Source organism: Zonotrichia leucophrys, chromosome 3, assembly GCF_028769735.1.
Source record: "Zonotrichia leucophrys gambelii isolate GWCS_2022_RI chromosome 3, RI_Zleu_2.0, whole genome shotgun sequence".
Taxonomy (NCBI): domain Eukaryota; kingdom Metazoa; phylum Chordata; class Aves; order Passeriformes; family Passerellidae; genus Zonotrichia; species Zonotrichia leucophrys.
The window spans coordinates 111,020,397-111,041,569 of NC_088172.1; the positions used below are offsets into that span (position 1 = coordinate 111,020,397).

General features: G+C 47.0%; 1 protein-coding gene across 1 annotated transcript; it reads right to left on the bottom strand.

Annotated features, from left to right (window-relative positions):
• Positions 1-2,778: 2,778 nt before the first annotated feature.
• Positions 2,779-20,851, bottom strand: LOC135445169 (serine protease 55-like). The gene is made up of 6 exons (XM_064707205.1): positions 20,797-20,851; positions 19,673-19,862; positions 18,332-18,579; positions 16,404-16,409; positions 15,325-15,470; positions 2,779-3,066 (listed from the first exon to the last, which is right to left on the bottom strand). The coding sequence occupies exons 1-6, from the start codon at positions 20,849-20,851 to the stop codon at positions 2,779-2,781; spliced, it is 933 nt and encodes a 310-aa protein (XP_064563275.1).
• Positions 20,852-21,173: the final 322 nt, after the last annotated feature.

Below are 21,173 nucleotides of genomic sequence, written 5' to 3' on the forward strand. Positions count from 1 at the left end.
ACAAAGCCCTTAATCTCTGCAGAACCAAGCCAAAATAACTTTGATGTATTGGCTTTTAAATTGCTCCCTTCAGTGCTCAGGGGGGCTTTTCTTCTTATCTCCTCAGCAAAATGTGCAAGCAGCTCCTGACCATCTCTTTTCTCTGCTTGAGTACTCATATCCTCCTATTTTTTTTCCTCCTGAATCCTCTTACAGATGTTTTCCCAGGTCTCTAAGCATTTCCATATCCTGTTTATTTGCTGCTAGAGGTGTAGTGATGCAAACAAAATCTGTCTCTGGAAAGAAGGGAGGGGCAATAAGAAAAGAGCTGTAAGTTAGGACAAGAAGTGAGTTTTGCCAGCTACAGACTGAAACATAAATGTTGAGGCCCTTCAGCACGGAAATGTTTCATTTTGATGTTCTAAACCAAAAAAAAAAAAAAAGCTGTGGCTGCCCCTGGATCCCTGGAAGTGTTCCAGGCCAGGTTGGACAGGGTTTGGAGCAACCTGGGATGGTGAAAGTTCTCCCTGTCCATGGCAGGAGGTGGAATAAGGTGATCTTTAAGGTCCCTTCCAACATAAACCATTTTGGGATTCTGCAAATACAGAATGCTATAACATAATGAACATTTACACCAATGCTGGAAAGCTAAAAAAATAATGTGTCCCATTGAACAGCTGCATTTTGATTTTGAGTGACTCCAAAATATTCCTGTCAAGTCCACAATCAGAACATTCCCTGAAAACCCAAATACCCTCAGAAAAGAACACAGCATCAAGACGTTTTCATCAGACTTAATTGCAGCCTGGAAAGTTAAACAGACATGTCCTTTCTCACCCTAATTATTGAACAGTGGAAGAAGTAACAGAGATGAATTCACTTTACTGAGTTTTATGATGTTTTAAATAAGGAGGGAAAGGTTTTTCCTGTTTATTTCTCTGCTGGTCTGAACTTGCAGAAGTGATACTCCACCTAGGAAAGCGAGAGTCTTTCATGCTCTCAATTTACAAGCAGGGAAATTGAGGCACCAAGCTCAAAGTTATCCCCAAATCCATTGAATAAATAAAGAGCAGGATGAATCAAAGCCCAGAGCAGCAGTGCCCTGCCTTCATTTAGCACAGACCATGATCAATTTGCAAATGCTTCTGATGGAAAAGACCTACTGGGTCATTTTGCAGGCCCCTGTAAGCCCAGGCTTTTTCCCTGCCATGTGCTGGAGACAAAAGTGCTTTATACAACCCCTACATTAAAATAATTTAAGCAGGAGGACTTCTCTCATTTCCTCTGGGGGAAACAATTCCGCAGCTGAAGAGATTGCAACATTAGGAAATATTTCCTGATGTCCATGGCTTCCAGAATCTGTTGATATATTATTAATAGAAAGGAAAATAAATATAGGTATTAATGCCAGCAGACACTGTCTGCTACTAATAGCTGTTAAAGTAATATATTCCCCTTGTTTTTAGCTCTTATTAGTCTTTTTGCAAAGGGTTACAAGACCCTTATGCATCCATTAGCCAGTCAGCCATGTGAAATTAATGTGGAGCAATTTTCATAAGCATTACTCAGAACTAATAATAATTAAGCATTATTTTCTGCTCAGATAACACAGAAAATAAAGCCTGACTTTTATGCCAAGATGGGTTTGCATTAGCTTAAGGTAAATGAATTAATTCTCATTTACAAGGCTTTTCTGCCAGCTAGCCAGAAAATATCAAGGTAATTAAAACCAATTTGTGAGGTTCTGTCCCATTGCACATTCACTGGGTTTTATCATTGCTGCAAATTGCAGGTGCTTTTATGCAAAGGTGGGACATGAAGGGGACTTTGCTGCCTCCCTCCTTCCCCATCACTTCCAAGAAAAGCTGAAACCTCCTTGTGAGCAGCAGAACATGTTGGGAATACTGGAGATCAATAAAGGAAGGATGTGAAGGACCAGCTCAGGCTGGGATGTGGAGCGGGGATGTGAAGCTCTCAGCAATTCAGAAAAAAAACCACTTCTAAAAGAGTGGGGGAAAAAATCTCTTTCCTTTTGCTTTGCCATTGACTTGCAAGGGATTAATTCTGATTATTTATAAGACTGAAGGGGTTTTGTAGGCAGCATTTTCTGGACAGCTCCCAAAGATTTCTCTCATCACAAAATCCTAAAATTATTTGGGTTGGAATGAACCTTAAATCCCATCCCAACTAGAGCCATGGGATGGGATTTAAGGTTCCACTATCCCAGGTTGCTCCAAGCCCCATCCAAACTAGCTTTGGCCATTTCCAAGGATCTAGGGACAGCCACAGCTTCTCTGGGCAACCTCTTCCAGTGCCTCAGTGGTTCTGTCCCAGAAGTTTGACAGCACCTGAGCAGGGGCTGAGCTCTCTGTGGGTGCTCTTAGTAAAAATAAAATCAGTTAAAATCAGACTAAAATAAATTAGTCCAGCTAATCTGTAAGATTCAAAAGCCCAGAGCTATCCTACAGCATCTAATGATAATGAGTGAGTGGATCTCTTCCTTTGGGTTTCAACTTTCCAAGAAGATCAGCACCTTCAGATGCCACATCTGAGCTTAGCAAACAGCTGAGTCCAGTGTGACCCAGCAGTGTGGAATATCTGTGTTTTCCAGAGGATTATGGCCCTTCTTGCCCAAATCCTGCCTCTTTCATTTCATTTCTCCACCCTCTGCCTCCCTCCCTGTCTCATTGTGACACCTCCTGTTGGTCCCTGTGTTCATGTCAGTGACATGGAGCAGGTTGGCCTGAGGAAAAAAAGAATGAAGTGGGAGTTCTGACTTTTATTTTCAAAAACCTTTTCTCAGGGTAATTTAATTGCTATTAAAAAGATTAATAAAAGGAGAAAATACCCCAGAAATACCACCTGTGTTCCAGCCCTGGAACGAACAACCCTGATATGTGTTCCACTGTCCACACCCTCAGTGAAGAATGGTTTTCCCCTTATGGCTGTTTCCTTCTCAATCCACTTCTGGTAGCTGTAAACAGGTGTCAAAATCCTGTGGTTTGGGTTTCCTCCACTGATGATGCCAACCTGGAACCACTTCATGGTGTCCCAGTAGCTGCAGACCACAGGTCCCCCGCTGTCCACCTGTGGCAGAAGCAGGAATGTTACAGCTGGGTCCAACCTCAGGTCCCTCAGAGCAGCCTGAGTGAGAAAATCAATCTCTGTCCCAGGATTATGAGGATTTGGGGAGGGAAAAAAAGGGAATTTGGATTCGAAATTTCACAGATCCTGCAGAATAAATAGATACAGGAGGCAAGAGGAGGAGATCAGTCCCAAGCTCTGGCTCAGTGCACTGAGTCCCTGTCATTCCCAGCCTTTTCCACATGCTCCTGTGGCCCCAGGAGGACACCTGAGAGCTGTCAGCAAGAGACACCATCCCAGAGAGAAAAGGAGCATTTGCTGTGACTGCTCCCTCCGTCCTTGTCTCCTCTGCAAAGCTTCTGCTGGAGGTGCTGGGTACCTGCCACTGTGAATTCTGGGGGCTGGCAGCCAGAAACTGGGCAGCAGATGAACAATAATCCTGACAAATCCTTCTTGAAGCCACAGTCACTTGCCTGAAAACTTTCCTGCTGCTGCAAGGACCACTCACCCAGTGTGGGAAAGGCTTCAAATGCAGGTTGCAGCCACCTCAAAAAGAGGAATATTCTCCTGGTGGCTTGTCTTGGTTTGGAAAGACAGGAGTCTGCTAAGGAAGGCAGGAGCCTCCCCTGAAATGGAGAGTGTAAACCCTCCCCACCCCTCCAAATTGCTATAAATTTTAAATTAAGGGGCTCTCAGGCAAAAATATGGGAGCAGGAAATAACAGTTCTTTGATAGGGAAAAGGGAAAAAAAATAAAGGATAAAATAAACAATGCAGTACACTAGAACAACACTGACAGAGTCAGAACCCAACCTGACACCCTGTGTTGGTGGCAGTCCCATTGGAATTGTGGCTGCAGCCCTCCTGCAGTGTCAGGTGTGGTTCTGTTGGAGCAAGGGGGATCTGTAGAGAAGGACAGAAGGATGTATTCTTCCTCTGCAGATCCAATGGAAGGAGAGACAGCTGCTGTTCCTCTGGGGAAACCCATGAAGAAAGCCATGCCCTTGTCTCAAAAACTTCTGGATTATATCTGGGTAGGAATTCTTGGCTCCTCCCTCTGGGCAGAGCATCTCCCAATGGGATGCTGTAGTTCTTATCAGTCATGCAGTGACATTCAATAGCTGTTATCAGCAGATGTCCCCTCCCAAAGGAGATGTGAATGTGGTCACTCAAAGAGAGAGATAAGGCCAACTGCCCACTTGACAAAGGTAATCTGCCATACAGATGGTAATTGAAAACAACTTGCCTTGCAATCTTCAATATGGCTGCTGTAGCTGGAGCACCCAGAGCACCAGCTCTGGAATCTCTGGACACAAACCCAGGGAGAAGAGAAAGCAGCAAAAAATCCCCCCAAGGCTGGTGCAGCACTTTTCTGAGGAAAGGCTGTGTGAGACCTGGGGGTGCTCACCTGGAGGATTCAGGGAGAGCTCAGAGCCCCTTCCAGAGCCTAAAGGGGCTCCAGGAGAGCTGGAGAGGGACTGGGGACAAGGGACGGAGGGACAGGACACAGGGAATGGCTTCCCACTGCCAGAGAACAGGGATAGATGGGATATTGGGAAAGAATTCTTCCCTATTAGGGTGGGGGGGCCCTGGCACAGGGTGCCCAGAGAAGCTGTGACTGTCCCTGGATCCCTGGAAGTGTCCAAACTGGACAGGGCTTGGAGCTTGGATAGTGGAAGGTACTAGAGGATTTTTAATATCTTTCCAAGCCAAACCAGTCTGGGACTCCAGAACATCTTCAGTGCTGTGCAGTCCCTGCAATAAAGAACTTTCCTTCCACAGCGGGCTTGAATCTTTTTCCCATCTTTCCTAACCAGCACTCATGGTAAACAAATTCAATACAAATCCATTTCCCAAGACAGCAAACTTTACTGGGAAATGTTGTCCTTCCCTGTTTGCACACTACTTTGGGAAACATCTTTGTCATTAATGGATGGAACCTCTTCTGCTAGCAGCTACCCTGAGCTAACACACATTAATTAACGGGCAAGGAAGGGGCTGAAGTTCCCTCTGCAGCTCATCAGCACTCGCTCAAGTTTATGGCTGAATTCCCACTCCAGTAGCTGGAGGGCTCTGGTCATTAATATTCTTATCTTTTCTTTTTTACTTTTTTTTTCTAGTTCAGTATTCATTCAGGAGTTAAAAATTAAGATAAATGCAGAGGAAATGTTTATAGAATCACAGACTATCCACAGCTGGAAGGGACTAACAAAAACCAGAGATTAAGGCTGGAAAAGACCTTTCAGATTATTGAGTCCAAACATAAAACCAACATTGTTAGTTGTTACTTTAGCCACACCCTTGCACCTCAAGCAGTGCTGCTGGACCCTCTTCAGACTGAGAATGTAAAAGAGGTTTTCCGACCCAATTTCAGCCAAGAATTCCAGTGAAAACCACAGAGGTGACCTTGGAGCCGTGGTGGCATCCCGTTGGAATGAATGAGCATCCACACATGATTCGATTCCCGGGGATTTCACTGCAGATCCTCTCGGGGCAGGAATGGGCTAAGGCATTATCCTGATTATCCTGGAGGCGAGAGGAAGGCGCTGGGAGCCTCCAACACCGGGATAACCAGTGGAGTCTGGAGAGCGGGAGCTCAGGATGCTCCGCTGTAGCTTTTCCCAGCAGCAAAATAAAATTAAAAAAAGAAAAAAGAAAAAAAGAAAAACCAGAAAAAAAAGAAAAAAAATAAAAAAGAGAAAAAAAGAAAAAAGAAAAAAAGAAAAAAGAAAAATAGAAAAAAAATTGAAAAAATGGAAAAAGGAAAAAAGAAAAAAAGAAAAAAGAAAAAAAGAAAAAAGAAAAAAGGAAAACAAGGGAAAAGAGAAAAAAGAAAAAACCCCAAAAAATAAAAGAAAAAAATAAAATAAAAAAAAATTTTAAAAAAAGGAGATTTTTCAGCACCAGCCGAGCCCCTGCACAGATCAGTTTTAGCTCCAGTTCGGGGGCTGTTCACACTTGTAAAGGATCTTCCTTCCCGGAGCAGCAGTGAATTCTTGATGCCCTGTCTCTGTCCCCACGGGAATTATTGCATCACGGTCAGGGCAGGGATGCAGACCAGAGGCAGAGCCAGAGATCCCCATTTAAACCCTGCTTCCCTCTCAAACCAGATCTGCTCTTCCCTTCTTTTCCTCTTTAGCCATGTCCGTTCGGTTCCCTTCCCTGGTTGGTGGGGAAATGGGGATGTTTGGGGGATCGGTTATTTAAAACTTGCAGGCAGCAGCTGCAAATCCATTTCCCTAATCCACAAGCCCTGGCACCCAAATACTGATCTCTTTCCACACGGGCTGAGCTGCTCTGTTTCCTGGGTGCTACTCTCATATCCATTTAATTTCAGCTATTTAACATGAGGTTTTTATCACAAAATGGGCCAAATCATCCTCTCTGTGTGATAATCTCACATCATTACAGCAGCAGCCTGCATGAATCAGGAGCTTGGTGTTTATGGACTAAAGATGGAGAGGATAAACTCAGTCCTCGGACATTTCTGAATATCCCTGTATCCACCTTAAGCCTTCAGGAATGCCGGCCCAAGGTTTTCCATCCTTGTGTAGGAGAGGGTGTGGGAGGAGCGAGTTTTTGAGTGCTGGGACAATTATCTCAGCTCTGTGATGCTTCCAGTAACGCTAATTTAATGAACGCTCAGGTTAATGACTCTGAGGATCGAAGAATTATTAAAGGCTGCTTTTTCAGGCTCCTGCATCCTGGTGCTGAAACAATCCTGGTCAGCAACACACACCAGATACCTGCTCCTGCTTTTCCTTCTAAGTGCCAAGTTTCTGGATTGGAATAACCAAACTAAAAATAGCAGCTTTGCTTCTGTTTCATGTTTCTTGTCATCTCGAAGATGAGTGAAAAGCAAACGCTACAAATCAGATCTGGTGCTGAATTTCTGCCTTAAACATGTTAATCCTCCCATTAGGAGAGGTGAAAGCAATGATACATTCACTGATAAATAGCTGTGGGTTGTATAAAATCTGTCACTGCCTAACAAGGTGCTTTGTTCACTGAAGCTGACCAAAAATTTAATCTTTTTCACTGTGACCAAAACCTCTTTTTTTTTTTTTTTTTTTTTTTTTGTGAGCATCAGGAGCCTTTCTGCTGCCTTTAGTGGGCTTTGGATCAAAAGTGTAATCTCTCTTCTACATTTGTATTCGTGTCTGCAGCACAGTCATTGATCAGAACAAACATGTTCAGCCACATAAATCTTCCGAGGTGGGAGAAGCTCTGGGGGTGGGAGAACAACTCATCTGATCCTCATTAGGTGGATGCACAATCCCTGCAAGTCATCGCTGCTTTCATTTTCATGTTGGTGAGCTCTGTGCAAATTGGAGACAATCAGCAAGGGAATAACAACACTGGGAATAACAGCAGTGCCCATCAGAGCTGCTGGAGGCAGAACATCATTTGCCCAGTTGTTTCCAGCTGTTTTTAAAGTGGGAGGAAGGAGGTTGTGGCCACGTTAATGCGCAGGTACCAGAAAGACATCGGGTAATACAGGGCATGTGGATTACCTCTCACACAAACCCTTTGAAAGCCTTCAGCTCCTCTGTCCCTCCATCCCCTGGCTGGAAAATGGGAGAAGATGACCCAAATTCACCCAGTGTGATGTCAGCAGGGCCATTAGTGACTGCAGTGGCACAGACAGAGCAGATGCCTCTGGCCAAAGCCCTGTGGCCCAGACTCCTGTCTCTGCCTGTCAAGTGCTCAGGCGAGGAGGAGGAGGAACAGGACCAGTATTTACAGAGTTGTATTTACATCCCAGTGGTTAATGGCCTCAGAGAGATCTTCATCCAGGAAATTGCCTAATTGCTTTTTGAATCCATTTATCCCTTAAGGATAAATACCCACAACATCCTGGTCAGCGACTCCCGTAGTTTAATTATCTGATGGAAGAAAAAACACTTCCTTCTCTTTGTTTTTAGATCTGCTGCCTGATAAGGCCATCTGACACCCCTCCTTCATGTGCTTGGAGCAGCAGTGACACGAGGACAGCTCTTGACTCCTCTCCATGGTGCCCATGAGGCTGGGAATGTGTCACATCCCCATCAGACATCTCTCCTGAAAGCCTTGCTCTGCTATTCCCTGTGATGCCAGGAGCTCTTCCATGTCCCTGTTCACCCTTCCTGTTCCACTACCCTCCTTTTCTGAAATTACCACTCCTTTCTCAGATGGAACAAACAGGAATAACACACAGGCAGGCTTCCAGGAGAAGGGCCCGGGCACAACACATTTGCTTTGCCACTTATTCCTGTCCTAATAATTCCTAATGTTCTCATTGCCCTTTTGACCTCCCCAGAGCCTCAAGCTGATGTTTTTGAAGGACTAGCCATAGTTCTTCTGACATGGTAATAGCTAAATTAGAGCCTATTATGGCCAGTGTACAGCTGGAATAGCTTGTCCATATATCCTTATTTTTTTTCTTTATCAATGATGAGCTGCAGCTGCTGTTTTAACCCCCAGTCACTCAGAGTAGTGGGACCTGCTGCACCTCTGCACAGCCACCTTTCACTTTGACCCCTTTGAATAACACTGTGGCATTGGCCAACTTGGTCACTTTGTCATTTGCCCTCCTGGAACATCAGAATTCTTTGCATGGATGCCAACAAAACTATCCCTGTAAGTTCTTTCTCTGTTCAAATCCCTTCCACTTCATGACAGCCCAGTTTCTCCATGAACCTCTGGTGAGGAATCTCCTTGCAAGAGTTTTGGGAATCTCAGAACGTGTTAGATGGTTGAACCACTCTCTTCCACAGGGTTGACAACTTCTTTAAAGAATTTGGATGTGCCTGTGAGTCACAGCTTCCCCTCAGAGCTGTCAGTGAATGAGAAATGGCTCCTTTGAGTCACCACAGCCATTCCCCACTCCCAGGGCAAGCTGGGATTTTGTGTTCAGCTGGATCCAGAGGTGCTCTGCTCCCCATCAGGCACACAAAGCCAAGCTGGACTCCCAAACAGCTTCAGTCTGAGGGAGTAAAATCTACAACCCAGAGGAAGAAAGCAGAAGAGACACCCAACATCATCCTCATCATCATCCCAGGGTCTTGCATTGAGAATTAATTTCTCTCAGATTAAAGAATGAAGTCATCAAAGCCTGCCTGTGCTCACTTGTCTGCCCACACCATAAAATGATAAAGTGATGAAAGTCCTAAAAACTCACGGAAAACTGTTCTGATTCTTGTGAGCTGCGCATCAAAGGATCCTTCAGAAGAAAACTGAAGGGACTGCAAATGCAGAAACACCTCTCCACTGCTTTGTTCTGGGCTTCCCAGGACACCTTCCTGCTTGAAGCAATTTGTCCCTCAGGGAAAAGAAACACCTCATGGTGGTAGCAATAGCTCAGTGATGGGAAATCCATGACAAGGGAGGGGAGTGGATCATTCTCTTCCATAGGAGAAAAGGAAACAGCCTCAAATTGCACCACAGGAGGTTTACATTGAATATTAGGAATCATTCCTTCACTGAAAGGTTTGTCCAGCCCTGGCACATCTGCCCAGGGCAGTCGTGGAGTCACCAACGCTGGAAATGTTCAGAAAACAGGTGAATGTGGCACCTGGGGACATGGGTCAGTGGTGGCCTTGGCCTGCTGGGAGAATGGTTGGACTCAATGATCTCAGGGGGCTTTTCCAACCTCAGTGATTCTGTGATTCAATTTTAAAGGTAAGATGCAATAATAAAGAACTTTTGTGTGGTTTGTAATGACTTTGGACTGAAATGTGGATAGTTTTGGCTCCTGGTAACATTTGGCTGATAGGCAGACGTCTCAGATTGCAAGGCAAGATGGTTTCTATTCCCATCTGTATGGCAGCTGTCTTTTGACAAGTGGGCAGTTTGCCTTATCTCTTCCGCAATCACTTCTCCCTCAGGAGGGGACATCTGCTGATAAGAGCTACTGAATGTCACTGCATGGCTGATAAGAACTACAGCATCCCATTGGGAGATGTGAGCCCAGAGGGAGGAGCCAAGAATTCCTACCCAGATATAATCTGGAGATTCTGGAATAACTGCACAGCTTCTCCACTGGATTTCCCAGAGGAACAGCAGCTGCCTCTTCTTCCACTGGTTCGTCTGAGGAAGACTACATCCTTTTCTACAGGATCCCTGCTCCAACAGATCCACACCTGACACTTCAGGAGGACTGCAGTCACATTTCCAATTGGACTGCTACCAACACCCTGACCAACAGAGTGTCAGGTTGGGTTCTGACTCTGTCAGTGTTGTTTTAGTTTACTTCATTGTTTATTTTATCTTTTTATTTTCTTCCCTATTAAAGAACTGTTATTCTCTGCTCCCATATTTTTTGCCTGAGAGCCCCTTAATTTAAAATTTATAGCAATTCAGAGGAGTGGGGAGGGTTTACATTCTCCATTTCAGGGGAGGCCCCTGCCTTCCTTAGCAGACACCTGTCTTTCAAAACCAAGATAGCAGAAGGACCTGAGAGATCCTGTGGATGCTCCCCATCCCTACAGACTGCAGCCAGACCATAATTTAACCACCTCTGTTCAAGTGTTTTGAGCAGCTTCAGGGACTGACCACACTATCCTGTTTGGTGCCCTTCTCATTGAATCCATGACAACTGCGTATAAAAACACAGTTTTCATTTGCAGGATTCTTTCCTTCAGAAAATTCTATTTAATGAGTCTTTCTTGGCAGTTTTGGGGCCATGTTTGGAGCAGCAAAAGGAGGCAAGACCTTGTGAGAGGATGCCAGACCTTTTCCAGTGCCAGTGTCAGGCTCCCATTGCAGTCACTGGAGCAAAGGTTGAGGTGGGAGCAGTGGGATACCAGGGGATATCCTGGGGTGTCTAATAGAGAATTAAATGTAAACAACTGTCATGCCTTAGAGCCAAGTGCCCCTCTGTCAGCTAAATCCCTTCAGCTGGATTTCAGTTCATGGGGAGCAATAAACACACACAAAGTGCTTGGTGTCATTTTAACGCACACAGATGCTTAAAACAACCTCAGCGACTCCCATCACCAAGGGATGGGTTTTTCTCCCTGTTGATGGAAAGATGGTTCTGTAGATGCTGATGGTTATAAAATAGACATTTGTGAAATGGCTGGAAAACCCCATCCAGTACAAAAAGTGCTGCTTTTGCTCCAGCTCTGTGGGGTGAGAGCCTTGAGCACCCCAGAGGCTGTAAAGGGCATTTTCAGACATGGGGCGAGGGGGAATGGCTTTAATGTGAAAGAAAGCAGGATTAGATGGGATATTGGGAAGGATTTGCTCCCTGTGAGGCTAGGGTGGCCCTGGCAGAGGGTGCCCAGAGAAGCTGTGGCTGCCCCTGCATCCCTGGAAATGTCCAAGGCCAGGTTGGACAGGGCTTGGATCAACCTGGGATAGAGGAAGGTTGGAACCAGATGATTTTTAAGGGCCCTTCAAACCCCAACCACTGTGTGATTGATGGCCAAAATCCCCACTGCTGCAGGCTGTAGGAGGGGGTGGATACCTGCAGCCCAGGACTCACCTGAGCGGGAACCACCCCACTGCTCCTGGAGGTCACACAGCAATCCCTTCCCCTGGAATCAGAGCAGGGCCTGGCCCCCCTTCATGTGCTGCTGAACTGTGGGTGACCTGTGACTCCAGCTGAACACACTTTGTCCTAATCACCACATCAGAGCTCCCCCCACAGCCCCTCTGAACTATAATTGGGCCATTTACTGAATTTTGCCTGGGCAGGGAAGGCACTGAAGGAGGCATTTGCTTTGTGAGCCCCTTATACTCTAATTATTGTTCAAGTTACCATTGCATCAGAGCCTAACAAAAGATGCTTAAGAAAGCAAGGAATGAGACATCAATTGTGGTTCATGGGGTCACGGAAGAAATGTAGCACACAGAAAAATAATACATAGGCCATCTCCAGTGTCTGTTCTTTAGCACTTGTACCCCCTGAACATCCATTAATGTTAATGTTTATGACTAAATAGAACTATAAGTCAATTACAGCTCCTGGTAGTGTTAATTCCCAGCCAATCCATATATTTGTCTTCAGAACTGCCAGGGAATTGGGATAGAATAGATTTTTCTTTTTAAGGGAATTGATTATTTTTTTTTAGGTAGAAATACTTGGGAGCTCTGCTATTCAATCTCCTTGAGTTAGTGGAGGAACGTGGTCAGTTATCCACAAATTAGGCTGGTCTGGTATGACGGCAGCTGGTGAAATGTCTGAGCCTTTTCATTCTTGGCTTTTCTATTCATGGGGTGGCCTCAAGATGCACCAGGAGAGGTTCAGGTTGGACATCAGGAGGAATTTTTCCACTATCCCAGGTTGCTCCAAGCCCTGTCCAGTTTGGCCTTGGACAATTCCAGGGATGGGGCAGCCACAGCTTCACCTGTGCCAGAGCCTTACCACCCTCACAGGGAAGAATTCCTTCCTAATATGCCATCCAAATATCTCTTTTTCTGTTTAAACCCATTCTCCTTTGTCCTGTCATTGTCTCCCCATGTGAAAAGTTGTTCCCTCCATCACAGTTCACAGATTTGGATCCTGATGTGGATCATGTGGATTTACAACCTCGAGTCCAGCAACTTTCCTGCCTTAGCCTGGCTCTGGACATGAAAGCATGGATCCTGATCCTCAGCAAATCCCAGGAAAGGTTAATACCAGGCTTTTATCTCCTCTATGTCCAGACTTCTTTGGGCTGCAGCTACTGGAGCCAACTCAGCATCTCCAGGGTTTGTTCCCTGACCAGGAATCTCTGCCTTGCTCGAGCTTCTGATCCTTCCTGGCCTCTCCCCAGGGACTCGGGGGGGGCTCCTGGAGCCTGGAAGTTCCCAAGGAAAGAGCTGGATGGAGCAGAGCAACCCTATTCTGCTCTGTCTCCACCACAGAGATGAGGATGTGAAGGATTTGGGCATTTTGAATTCTGACCTCACTCTCATCTGACACAAACCCTGCAATCCTTACAGGCAATCCTTACACTGTCCACAGAGCAGATGCATTGTCCAGTTCTGTCCCTGACTCCAAAAGGGACATTGAAGGATTGGAGAGTATCCAGGGAAGGAAATGGGGCTGGGGGAAAGAGCTGGAGCACCAGGGGGGGCTGAGAGAGCTGGGGAAGGGGCTCAGCCTGGAGAAAAGGAGGCTCAGGGGGCACCTTGTGGCTCTGCACAACTCCTGACAGGAGGGGACAGCCAGGGGGATCTGGCTCTTCTCTAAGACAAGATAAGGGAAACCAGCCTCAAGCTGTGCCAGGAAAGGTTTATATTGGATATTGGAAAAAATATCTTCCCTGCAAGGGTGGAACTGCCCAGGGAGGTTTGGATGTTACCCTGGAGGTATCTGAGGGAGGTTTGGATGTGCCACTCGGTGCTCTGAGCTGGGGACAAGGTGGGGTTTGGTCACAGGATGGACTCAGTGATCCTGGAGGGCTTTTCCAACCTAAATGTCATGAATATGTTTTATTAAAAATTCTTTCCTTAGGATTCTTCTCCTGAGAAGCCAAGAGGCCTCAGGAACAAAATGTGAACAATGATTATCTGCTACTGTGGAATGCAACAGGTGCATCTGTGATTGGCCTATGCTGGTTGTTTCTAATTAATGGCCAATCACAGCCCAGGTATCTGGACTGTTTCAGTGAGTCACAAGCCTTTGTTATTCATTCTTTTTCTATTCTTAGCCAGCCTTCTGATGAAACCCTTGCTTCTATTCTTTTAGTATAATTTTAATATAATATATATCACAAAATAATAAATCAAGCCTTTTGAAACATGGAGTCAACATTCTCATCTCTTCCCTCATCCTGGGACCCCTGTGAACACCACCACACCTAAATAATTCTGGGATTCTGCCCAGTGGTCCCTGCTGCAGAAGCAGCATCAGATTCAGCCCTGTCCTGTCCCAGGCCATCACCAGGACAAGCCACCAGGTTGCAGACCCAGACTGGTGAGGTCAAAATGTGTCCCCCATGGCTTTAAGCAGGACTTCTCAGAAATCCAGCAACAAAATACTTCCCCTCCAGCAAATCAGCAAAATCTGGTGGCAAGTCCTGTCACTTGTTTCATCCCTGAAAAGTACAACTTCTATCCTCAGCTCTGGTTTTGCTCCCTTTATTCCAATTTACTAAGCATTCCTGCCTGGTCAGGATCCCACTAAAATCAGAGAGACGCTGAACTCTGAGTTCTATCACCCATGCAAAGGAGAAAAGGGAAATCTCACATTCCTACTCCATTCCTCAGACAACTCTGACATTATTGTGGATCTAAATATCTTCTTCTTCAGCTTTCTGAGTCCAGGAGATTAATCTTGCTGGGAACAATTGCTCCTGCTATTTCACCAGCATCATTCACCCACAGAACTTCAGGCTGGGCTGGGTAGTACATCCTTTAATCATGTTAATGTTATCCTGTGGCAATTTTCTTTTTAAGATTTTTTAAATTTAATTTAATGGAAGTGAAAGCTACTCCTTGGATGGTTTCAGAGGCAGATTCTCTCTGGCTAATCACAAAATCATTTTGCTAAGCAAACTTTTTCTCAGAATCCCACAGTCCTGGTGCCCCCAGCCTTTGCTAAAGGTCAGAGGATCTCTCTCTGTTCTGGGTGCTGGTTTAACCCCTCCAATGAGTAATTCCTACAGGATGGAGCTGTCCATCCACATGTCTCCCCATCCAGACCCCTCCAAACCCATGGACATGTATAAAATACACCTGGATGGGGCTTGGAGCAACCTGGGATAGTGGAAGATGTCCCTGCCCATTGGAACTGGGTGAGATTTAAAGCTCTGTCCTACCCAAACCCCTCTGTGATTCCTAAAAAGCCATTTCCCAGTGGAGGAGGGAAATCTCAGTCTGGAACCAGAGGCTGCAGGAGAGCCCAGTCCCTGTCAGTCTCTCAGGAGAGGGGTTGGAATTTGGGTGCTATGAAAGACAAGGTGAATTTTTGGCTTCCAGGCCTCATTTGACACAGGACAGCCATCCTGGGGGTGGAATGTGCTGTGAGGGCACAGGCTGGGAGTGAGTTTTGCCTCATTTGGGTGCTTGTGTCAGCTTCCTGATATCAAATGCTGCTCAGACTGTAATTTAGGCTTGAAAAGTCCCTCATTCTCTGTCACCAGCACGTTGCCACAAGATGTGACTCATTCTGGCACCCACAGACCAATCAAACCCATTTGGGTCAGAGCCAAGACCTCACCTGAGAAATGTTTCTTATTAAACACCCTCAGATTAAACTTCTATACCAATTCTTTTGCCTTGGAGCTCCTGGAAAACCATTCCCATTTCCTTTCAGTGTGTAACCTCAAGCAGACCAGGATGGTCCCTTTACCTGGCAGCCTCTTCCTCCTCCTCCTCTTCCTCCTTCTCCTTGCTCTGTCTCAGCACACATCACGCCCCCCACGAGGTGTGGGATGTGCTTCAGGCATTCCTCCCTGCTGATCAGCTTCACCTTTGTTTTCTGCAGCACAGGGGACGCTGCAGCAAATGAAAAGAGAAGGATCAACAAAGCTGCTGGAGATTTCCCTTGGGAAGAACCTCAGCTGGATTTCTAAAGCATCTCAGGGCAATGGAGTCTCTGGGTTTTTGGGGTCACAGGGGACCCCCAAGTGTTGGAAATAATGATTTTATCACAGAATCCCAGGATGGTTTGAGTGGAAAAAGACCTTAAAGCCCATCCAGTGCCACCCCTGCCATGTGCAGGGACATCTTCCACTATCCCAGGGTGCTCCAAGCCCTGTCCAACCTGGCTTTGGACAGTTCCAGGGATGCCAGACTACTGGGAAACCCCCACAGGGATGGATTTTCCTGCTGGTGGTCTCAGTGATCATTTGAGATGCGGTGCCCTGCACACTTGGGACTTCTCACTCATGTTTTTTTTGGGAACTCAGTCTGAGGGGCTTTTCGTGGGATCCTGTGCAAGGCCCTGCAGATCAAAGTCCACAGAGCTTTCCCCAGAATTCTAATCTTAGAATTTTAGAATCATGGAATAATTTACTGTGGAAACAACCTTTGAGATCATCCAGCCCAACCGTTCCCCCAGCACTGCCAAGGCCACCTCTGCCCCATGTCCCCAACTGCCACATCCACATGGCTTTGAAATCCCTGCAGGGATGGGGACTCCCCCACTGCCCAGGGCAGCTGTTCCAATGCCCAACAACTCTTCTAGGGATGATTTTTTTTCCTAATATCCAATCTAAGCATTGTTCTCCCCAGGGAGGGCTGCAAGGCTACACCTCACCCAGCTGTGTCTTCCCAAAGTGACACAAAGGAAATATCTCCTTTATTCTTCCCTTGGGTTGGGAATGCAGAAATCACAGCTGGCACCTGCAAGTGACAGAAAGACTGAAAAATGCGCTGGGCTACTCAGAAACCCCAATTACTTCACCCATGTTTCTCTCTAAAGTGAACTTGAGACTGAAGGATAAAACTGAGACCTTCAGGTTGTTTGGTACTCACTCCTTGTTTCATTTTTCACTGTGCCAAATCCTCCCAGAACCTCCTCCCAGGAATCTGTGTCTCAATGACAAGATCTCAAAGATGGAATGTTGTCACATCTCTTTTCCAGCTAAGATGGAAGTGCCCAAAGATGAAAATGCTTTGGTAAAGGAATCTCCAGGAGGGTGAAGCCCTCCTGTTCTGGAGAGAAGCTGGGGGTGTTCACCTGGAGAAGGGAAAGCTCTGGGAAGACTTTAGATCATTTTCCAGAGCCTAAAGGGGCTCCAGGAGAGCTGGAAAAGGTTTTGGGATATGGGATGGAGGGACAGGGCAAGGGAGAATGACTTTAAACTGGAAAAAGGAGATTTTGATGGGATATTGGGAAGGAATTCTTGGCTGTGAGGGTGGTGAGACCCTGGCACAGGGTGCCCAGAGAAGCTGTGGCTGCCCCTGGATCCCTGGAAGTGTCCAAGGCCAGGTTGGATGGGGCTTGGAACAGCCTGGGATAGTGTAAAGTTTCCCTGCCTATGGCAGGAGGTGGCACTGCATGGATTTAAAGGTCCATTTCAACTCTAAACCATTCCATGAGTCCATGATCCTGTGGATCAAGTTCAGTGCTGTGTAACTACTGGACAGAAAATAGAAACATGTTACCTTGGTGAAGGGGGAGAGCTTCACAACTGTGAGAGTGTTGTGTGTTACTGCTTAGGGAGGAAAATGAAGCTTAAGAAGGCAAATGCAGAGTTTCATGAAGAAAAACACCCAGAATTGAAGTAGAATAGCAAGGATTCAATGGAATATTCACTTAACGCATCCTGGGAAGGAGCACTCGAGCTCCAAGCCCCCCCACCCCTGCCCTCCCAGTCCTGATTAATTCTTTCCAATAATGAATCAGCTCATTGGCTAATTAGTGACATTTGTTCAGGAGAGACATTTTGGGTCACAATCAGTGCTGGAACTGCTTTCATTAGGGCTTAAATGAGATCAATTAGCAACAGCAATCTGCAGTCCTAAATGAGTGAAGGAAGGAGTGGCCAGAACCAATAAGTCAATCCAGCTCACAGAGGCAATAAACCAAGACAGCCCCAAATCCTCATTTCCTTTAGTCCAGACCATTTTAGACCCAGCCTAATTGGGTAATTCATAAAATATCCCAAGCTGAAGTTACCCACAAGGATCCTACAAGGTGAAAAGTGTTCAAGACCCAGTTGGACAGGGCTTGGAGCAACCTGGGACAGTGGAAGGTTTCCCTCCCCTGGAGGGGGTTGGAATAAGATGAGCTTTAAGGTCCCTTCCAGCCCTAATAATTCCATTATTATGTGCTAATTTACCCACCAGGGTGGAGTTTGCCTTAATCTGGCTGCCAAAATGAGGTCCAAAATTTGGATGTGGCACCAAAATAGGTCCCAGATTTTGCTCTGGGGGTTGTTGGTGACTTTTTCTTGCCCTGAACAGGGAACTGGTGGATGTGCAGAGTCTGGGGGGGTTTGGATGCATAAACCATCTCGACATCTTCAGTGTCATGCTTTCTATAAGCTACAAGAACGTAAAATTTGGTGGGTGATTGGTCAATCGTGGTTTGTATTTTTGTTTGGGTTTTTTGGGGGGAGGGGTAGTTCTGGGGTTAATTCTATGTCTGTTTGGGGGTGGTTGTAGAGTGATGATGGTTGATTGTTGTTTTTGATATTAGGAAATATAGAGGAAGGTTAATTGAAAGTGTATTGATGATAAGTGATTTGGACAATGTAGGGATATATGGTTTAATTATATGACCAGAAAAAAAAAAAAAGTCATGATGAAAAAAGGTGGGGACTGAAAGTTTGTCTGGGAAACCCCTCATGGGAGAGGACAGCCACAAAACCCATCTTCCATCAGCAAATGCATCTCCCCCAGCACCTCACCTGCACTGGTGTTCTCCCAGCCAGAAGCCCAGCAGTGCTGCCACTTGTCCATGTCATACACGAAGGGCAGGCAGACGGGAATCTTCTCAGTGCTGAACTCGATGGGGTTGCTGAGCAGGATCAGGGCAATGTCGTTCTGCAGGCTGGTCCTGTTGAACCCCTCGTGCAGGATGAGGCTGTCTGGGTTGCACTCTTCCAGAGGGAGGCTGAGGTTCACTCCCCCCACTGCCACCATCAGGTCTGGTGGCCTTAAAAACAAAACAGGGCATGGGGAACATAAAGGATTTGGGTTGTGAAGGTTGGTGGCTCCTCCCCAGAGCAGGGCATGATGGTGGCTTAGGCAGCTCAGCTGTAAATATCCAAGGAATTTACCCTCACTCCTAGGAAAGGATGGTTTCCAGGGCAGAGGGGTGCAGAGGTAGAACGTGAATGAAGGTTATAAATAACCCAGTCTGTACCAAGCAGATGGAATGGTCTGGATCTTTTGGATCTCTGTGCCCTGGGCTGGCTGCTCAGACCCTACTGTCCCCAGCCAGCTGCTCCAGCTGCCATGGGTCATTTGTTACCAAGCAATTCTCAGCTGCCACATTTTGGAGGGGACTCACAGAGGGTTGGACACTGCATGGAGTTGATTTACCCAGAACTTGGTGTTTTAAACTCAAAATCTCCTTGAGGTGAAGGTATTTGGTGTGTGAAAGCAAAGGTAATTTGGGGGATACAGTGAGCTAGAATGGAATACATCACCTTTTACAAGGTGCTGGTACAGGTGTGGATGCACAAGAAATGCTTGGGGCCATCAGAATAGCATCAGGGGCATTTATCCAAGGCTGCTCAGGCCACTCCTCAAAGTATTGAGGGATGAACCCAACCACACCCCTCAAAGTATTTCCCTTCTGCTTGAAGCCAAATCAAAGCTCTGGGAACCAGGAAATTTATTAACCCAAGAAAATCAAAAAGGCAAAGGCACTGGAAATGGTTATGCAGATTTCTGCACATTCCTGTGTTCAAATATGGGCCTGTCTCCCCCAGAGGAGACAACCCCTGTTTTTAGGGTTCAGTCACACCAATGGTGGCACAGGAGGAGATGCACATCCTGCACCCACCAGGAGGAATGTCATCCCCACAAGTGTGGCACAGGAGGAGATGCACATCCCTCACCCACCAGGAGGAATTTCATCCCCACAAATGTGGCACAGGAGGAGATGCACATCCTGCACCCACCAGGAGGAGTTTCATCCACACAAATGTGGCACAGGAGGAGATGCACATCCTGCACCCACCAGGAGGAATTTCATCCCCCTCCCCATGCCTGGGCTGCCCTCCCATCCCTGGATCACTCACAGCTCATTTGCAAAGCAGTGTGCTGCAGTTAGAATCCACAGGGCACTGATGATGGTGCCTCCACAGATGTGCTTCCCGTGGCTCTGGATGCTCACGTGCCACGGGAATTCCCCGGGGATGACGTTTGTCCCTGTCCCAATCCTCTTGCCAGTGCTCGGGAAGGACTCGTAGGATGGTCGGAGGCCACAGCCTGGGTACAAAAAGGGACATTTTGGACACATTCAGCAGTGTCACAGCCTGCGCTGGACAGGGGCAAGACATCCCTGAGCACTGAAACAGAAATATCTGTAGAATCAGAGAAACAGGGAATCACAGAATGGGTGGGGTTGGAAGGGATTTAAAAATATTTTTTCCAACTCCATTCCAACTCCAACTTCCACCAGATAAGGTTGCTCCAAGCCTCATCCAGCCTGGCCTTGGACACTTCCAGGGATCCAGGGGCAGCCACAGCTTCTCTGGGCAACCTGTGCCAGGGCCCCACCACCCTCACAGCCAGGAATTCCTTCCCAATATCCCATCTATCTCTGCCCTCTGGCAGTTTAAAGCCATTCCCTGTGTCCTGTCCCTCCATCCCTTGTCCCCAGTCCCTCTCCAGCTCTCCTGGAGCCCCTTTAGGCCCTGCAAGGGGCTCTGAGCTCTTCCTGGATCCTTCTCTTCTCCAGGTGAGCACCCCCAGCTCTCCCAGCCTGGCTCCAGAGCAGAGGGGCTCCAGCCCTTGGAGCAGCTCTGTGGCCTCCTCTGGTCTCCCTCCAGCAGCTCCAGGTCCTCCTGCTGTTAGAGCCCAGATCTGGAGGCAGCTCTGCAGGTGGGGTCTCAGAAGAGTAAAGGGTGAGAATGCCCTCCCTGGATCTGTTATTTGATCCCTCCCAAAGTGACATCCCTGTCACCTCCCCAAACCTAAACTCTGCCAAACATTGCCCAGGAATTTGGGGTGGGAGGGACCATTGACCATGTCCCATGGGCAGGTGGGATAAAATCCTTGTTTAGGGGTGGAAGGTGCATCAGGCTCAGCACAGGCCGCACCTTCATTCCCTCAGCAGAAGGAATGAGCCCAGACCCATTTCACTTACCCACATTTAAATATTCTGCAGCTCTTCTGCGCTGAGAATGCTGAGAAACAAAACCTGCCTGGACACTGCTGGTCAGGGAAGCTAAACAGGAGAGGGTGAGGAGCAGCATCTCAATCCAGCCTGGTCCAACACTGTCCCAGAGCTCTCAGAGCAGTGATGCCCCTGCAGGTGCCTCAGGAACGGCCTGCATTCCATGTCAACACAACCCAGGTGACATCACAGCATCACAACACCCGCTCCTTCCTGGGGGTGCCACACTTGGATTCTCCTTCCCGGGGCAAAAGGGTCACTGAGGGCAAGCTCAGGGATTTCCAAAAGGTTTGTGGTTTCCTCTGGCTTTCACAGGGACATGGAAAAGAGGAATTCCTGTCTGTATCCCGGGCCAACCTCACAGGATATGGCAATGGAGGGTTTCATGAGCTGGATCTTGA

Excerpts from the sequence above, each read along its gene's own strand:
- LOC135445169 (XM_064707205.1), bottom strand. The coding sequence starts at position 20,851 with ATGCTGCTCCTCACCCTCTCCTGTTTAGCTTCCCTGACCAGCAGTGTC. Across the intron at positions 19,863-20,796 it reads GACCAGCAGTGTCCAGGCAG|GCTGTGGCCTCCGACCATCC; the intron begins GTTTTGTTTCTC and ends TTTTGTACCCAG. Across the intron at positions 3,067-15,324 it reads GAGGAGGAAGAGGCTGCCAG|GTGGACAGCGGGGGACCTGT; the intron begins GTAAAGGGACCA and ends CTTCTGCCACAG.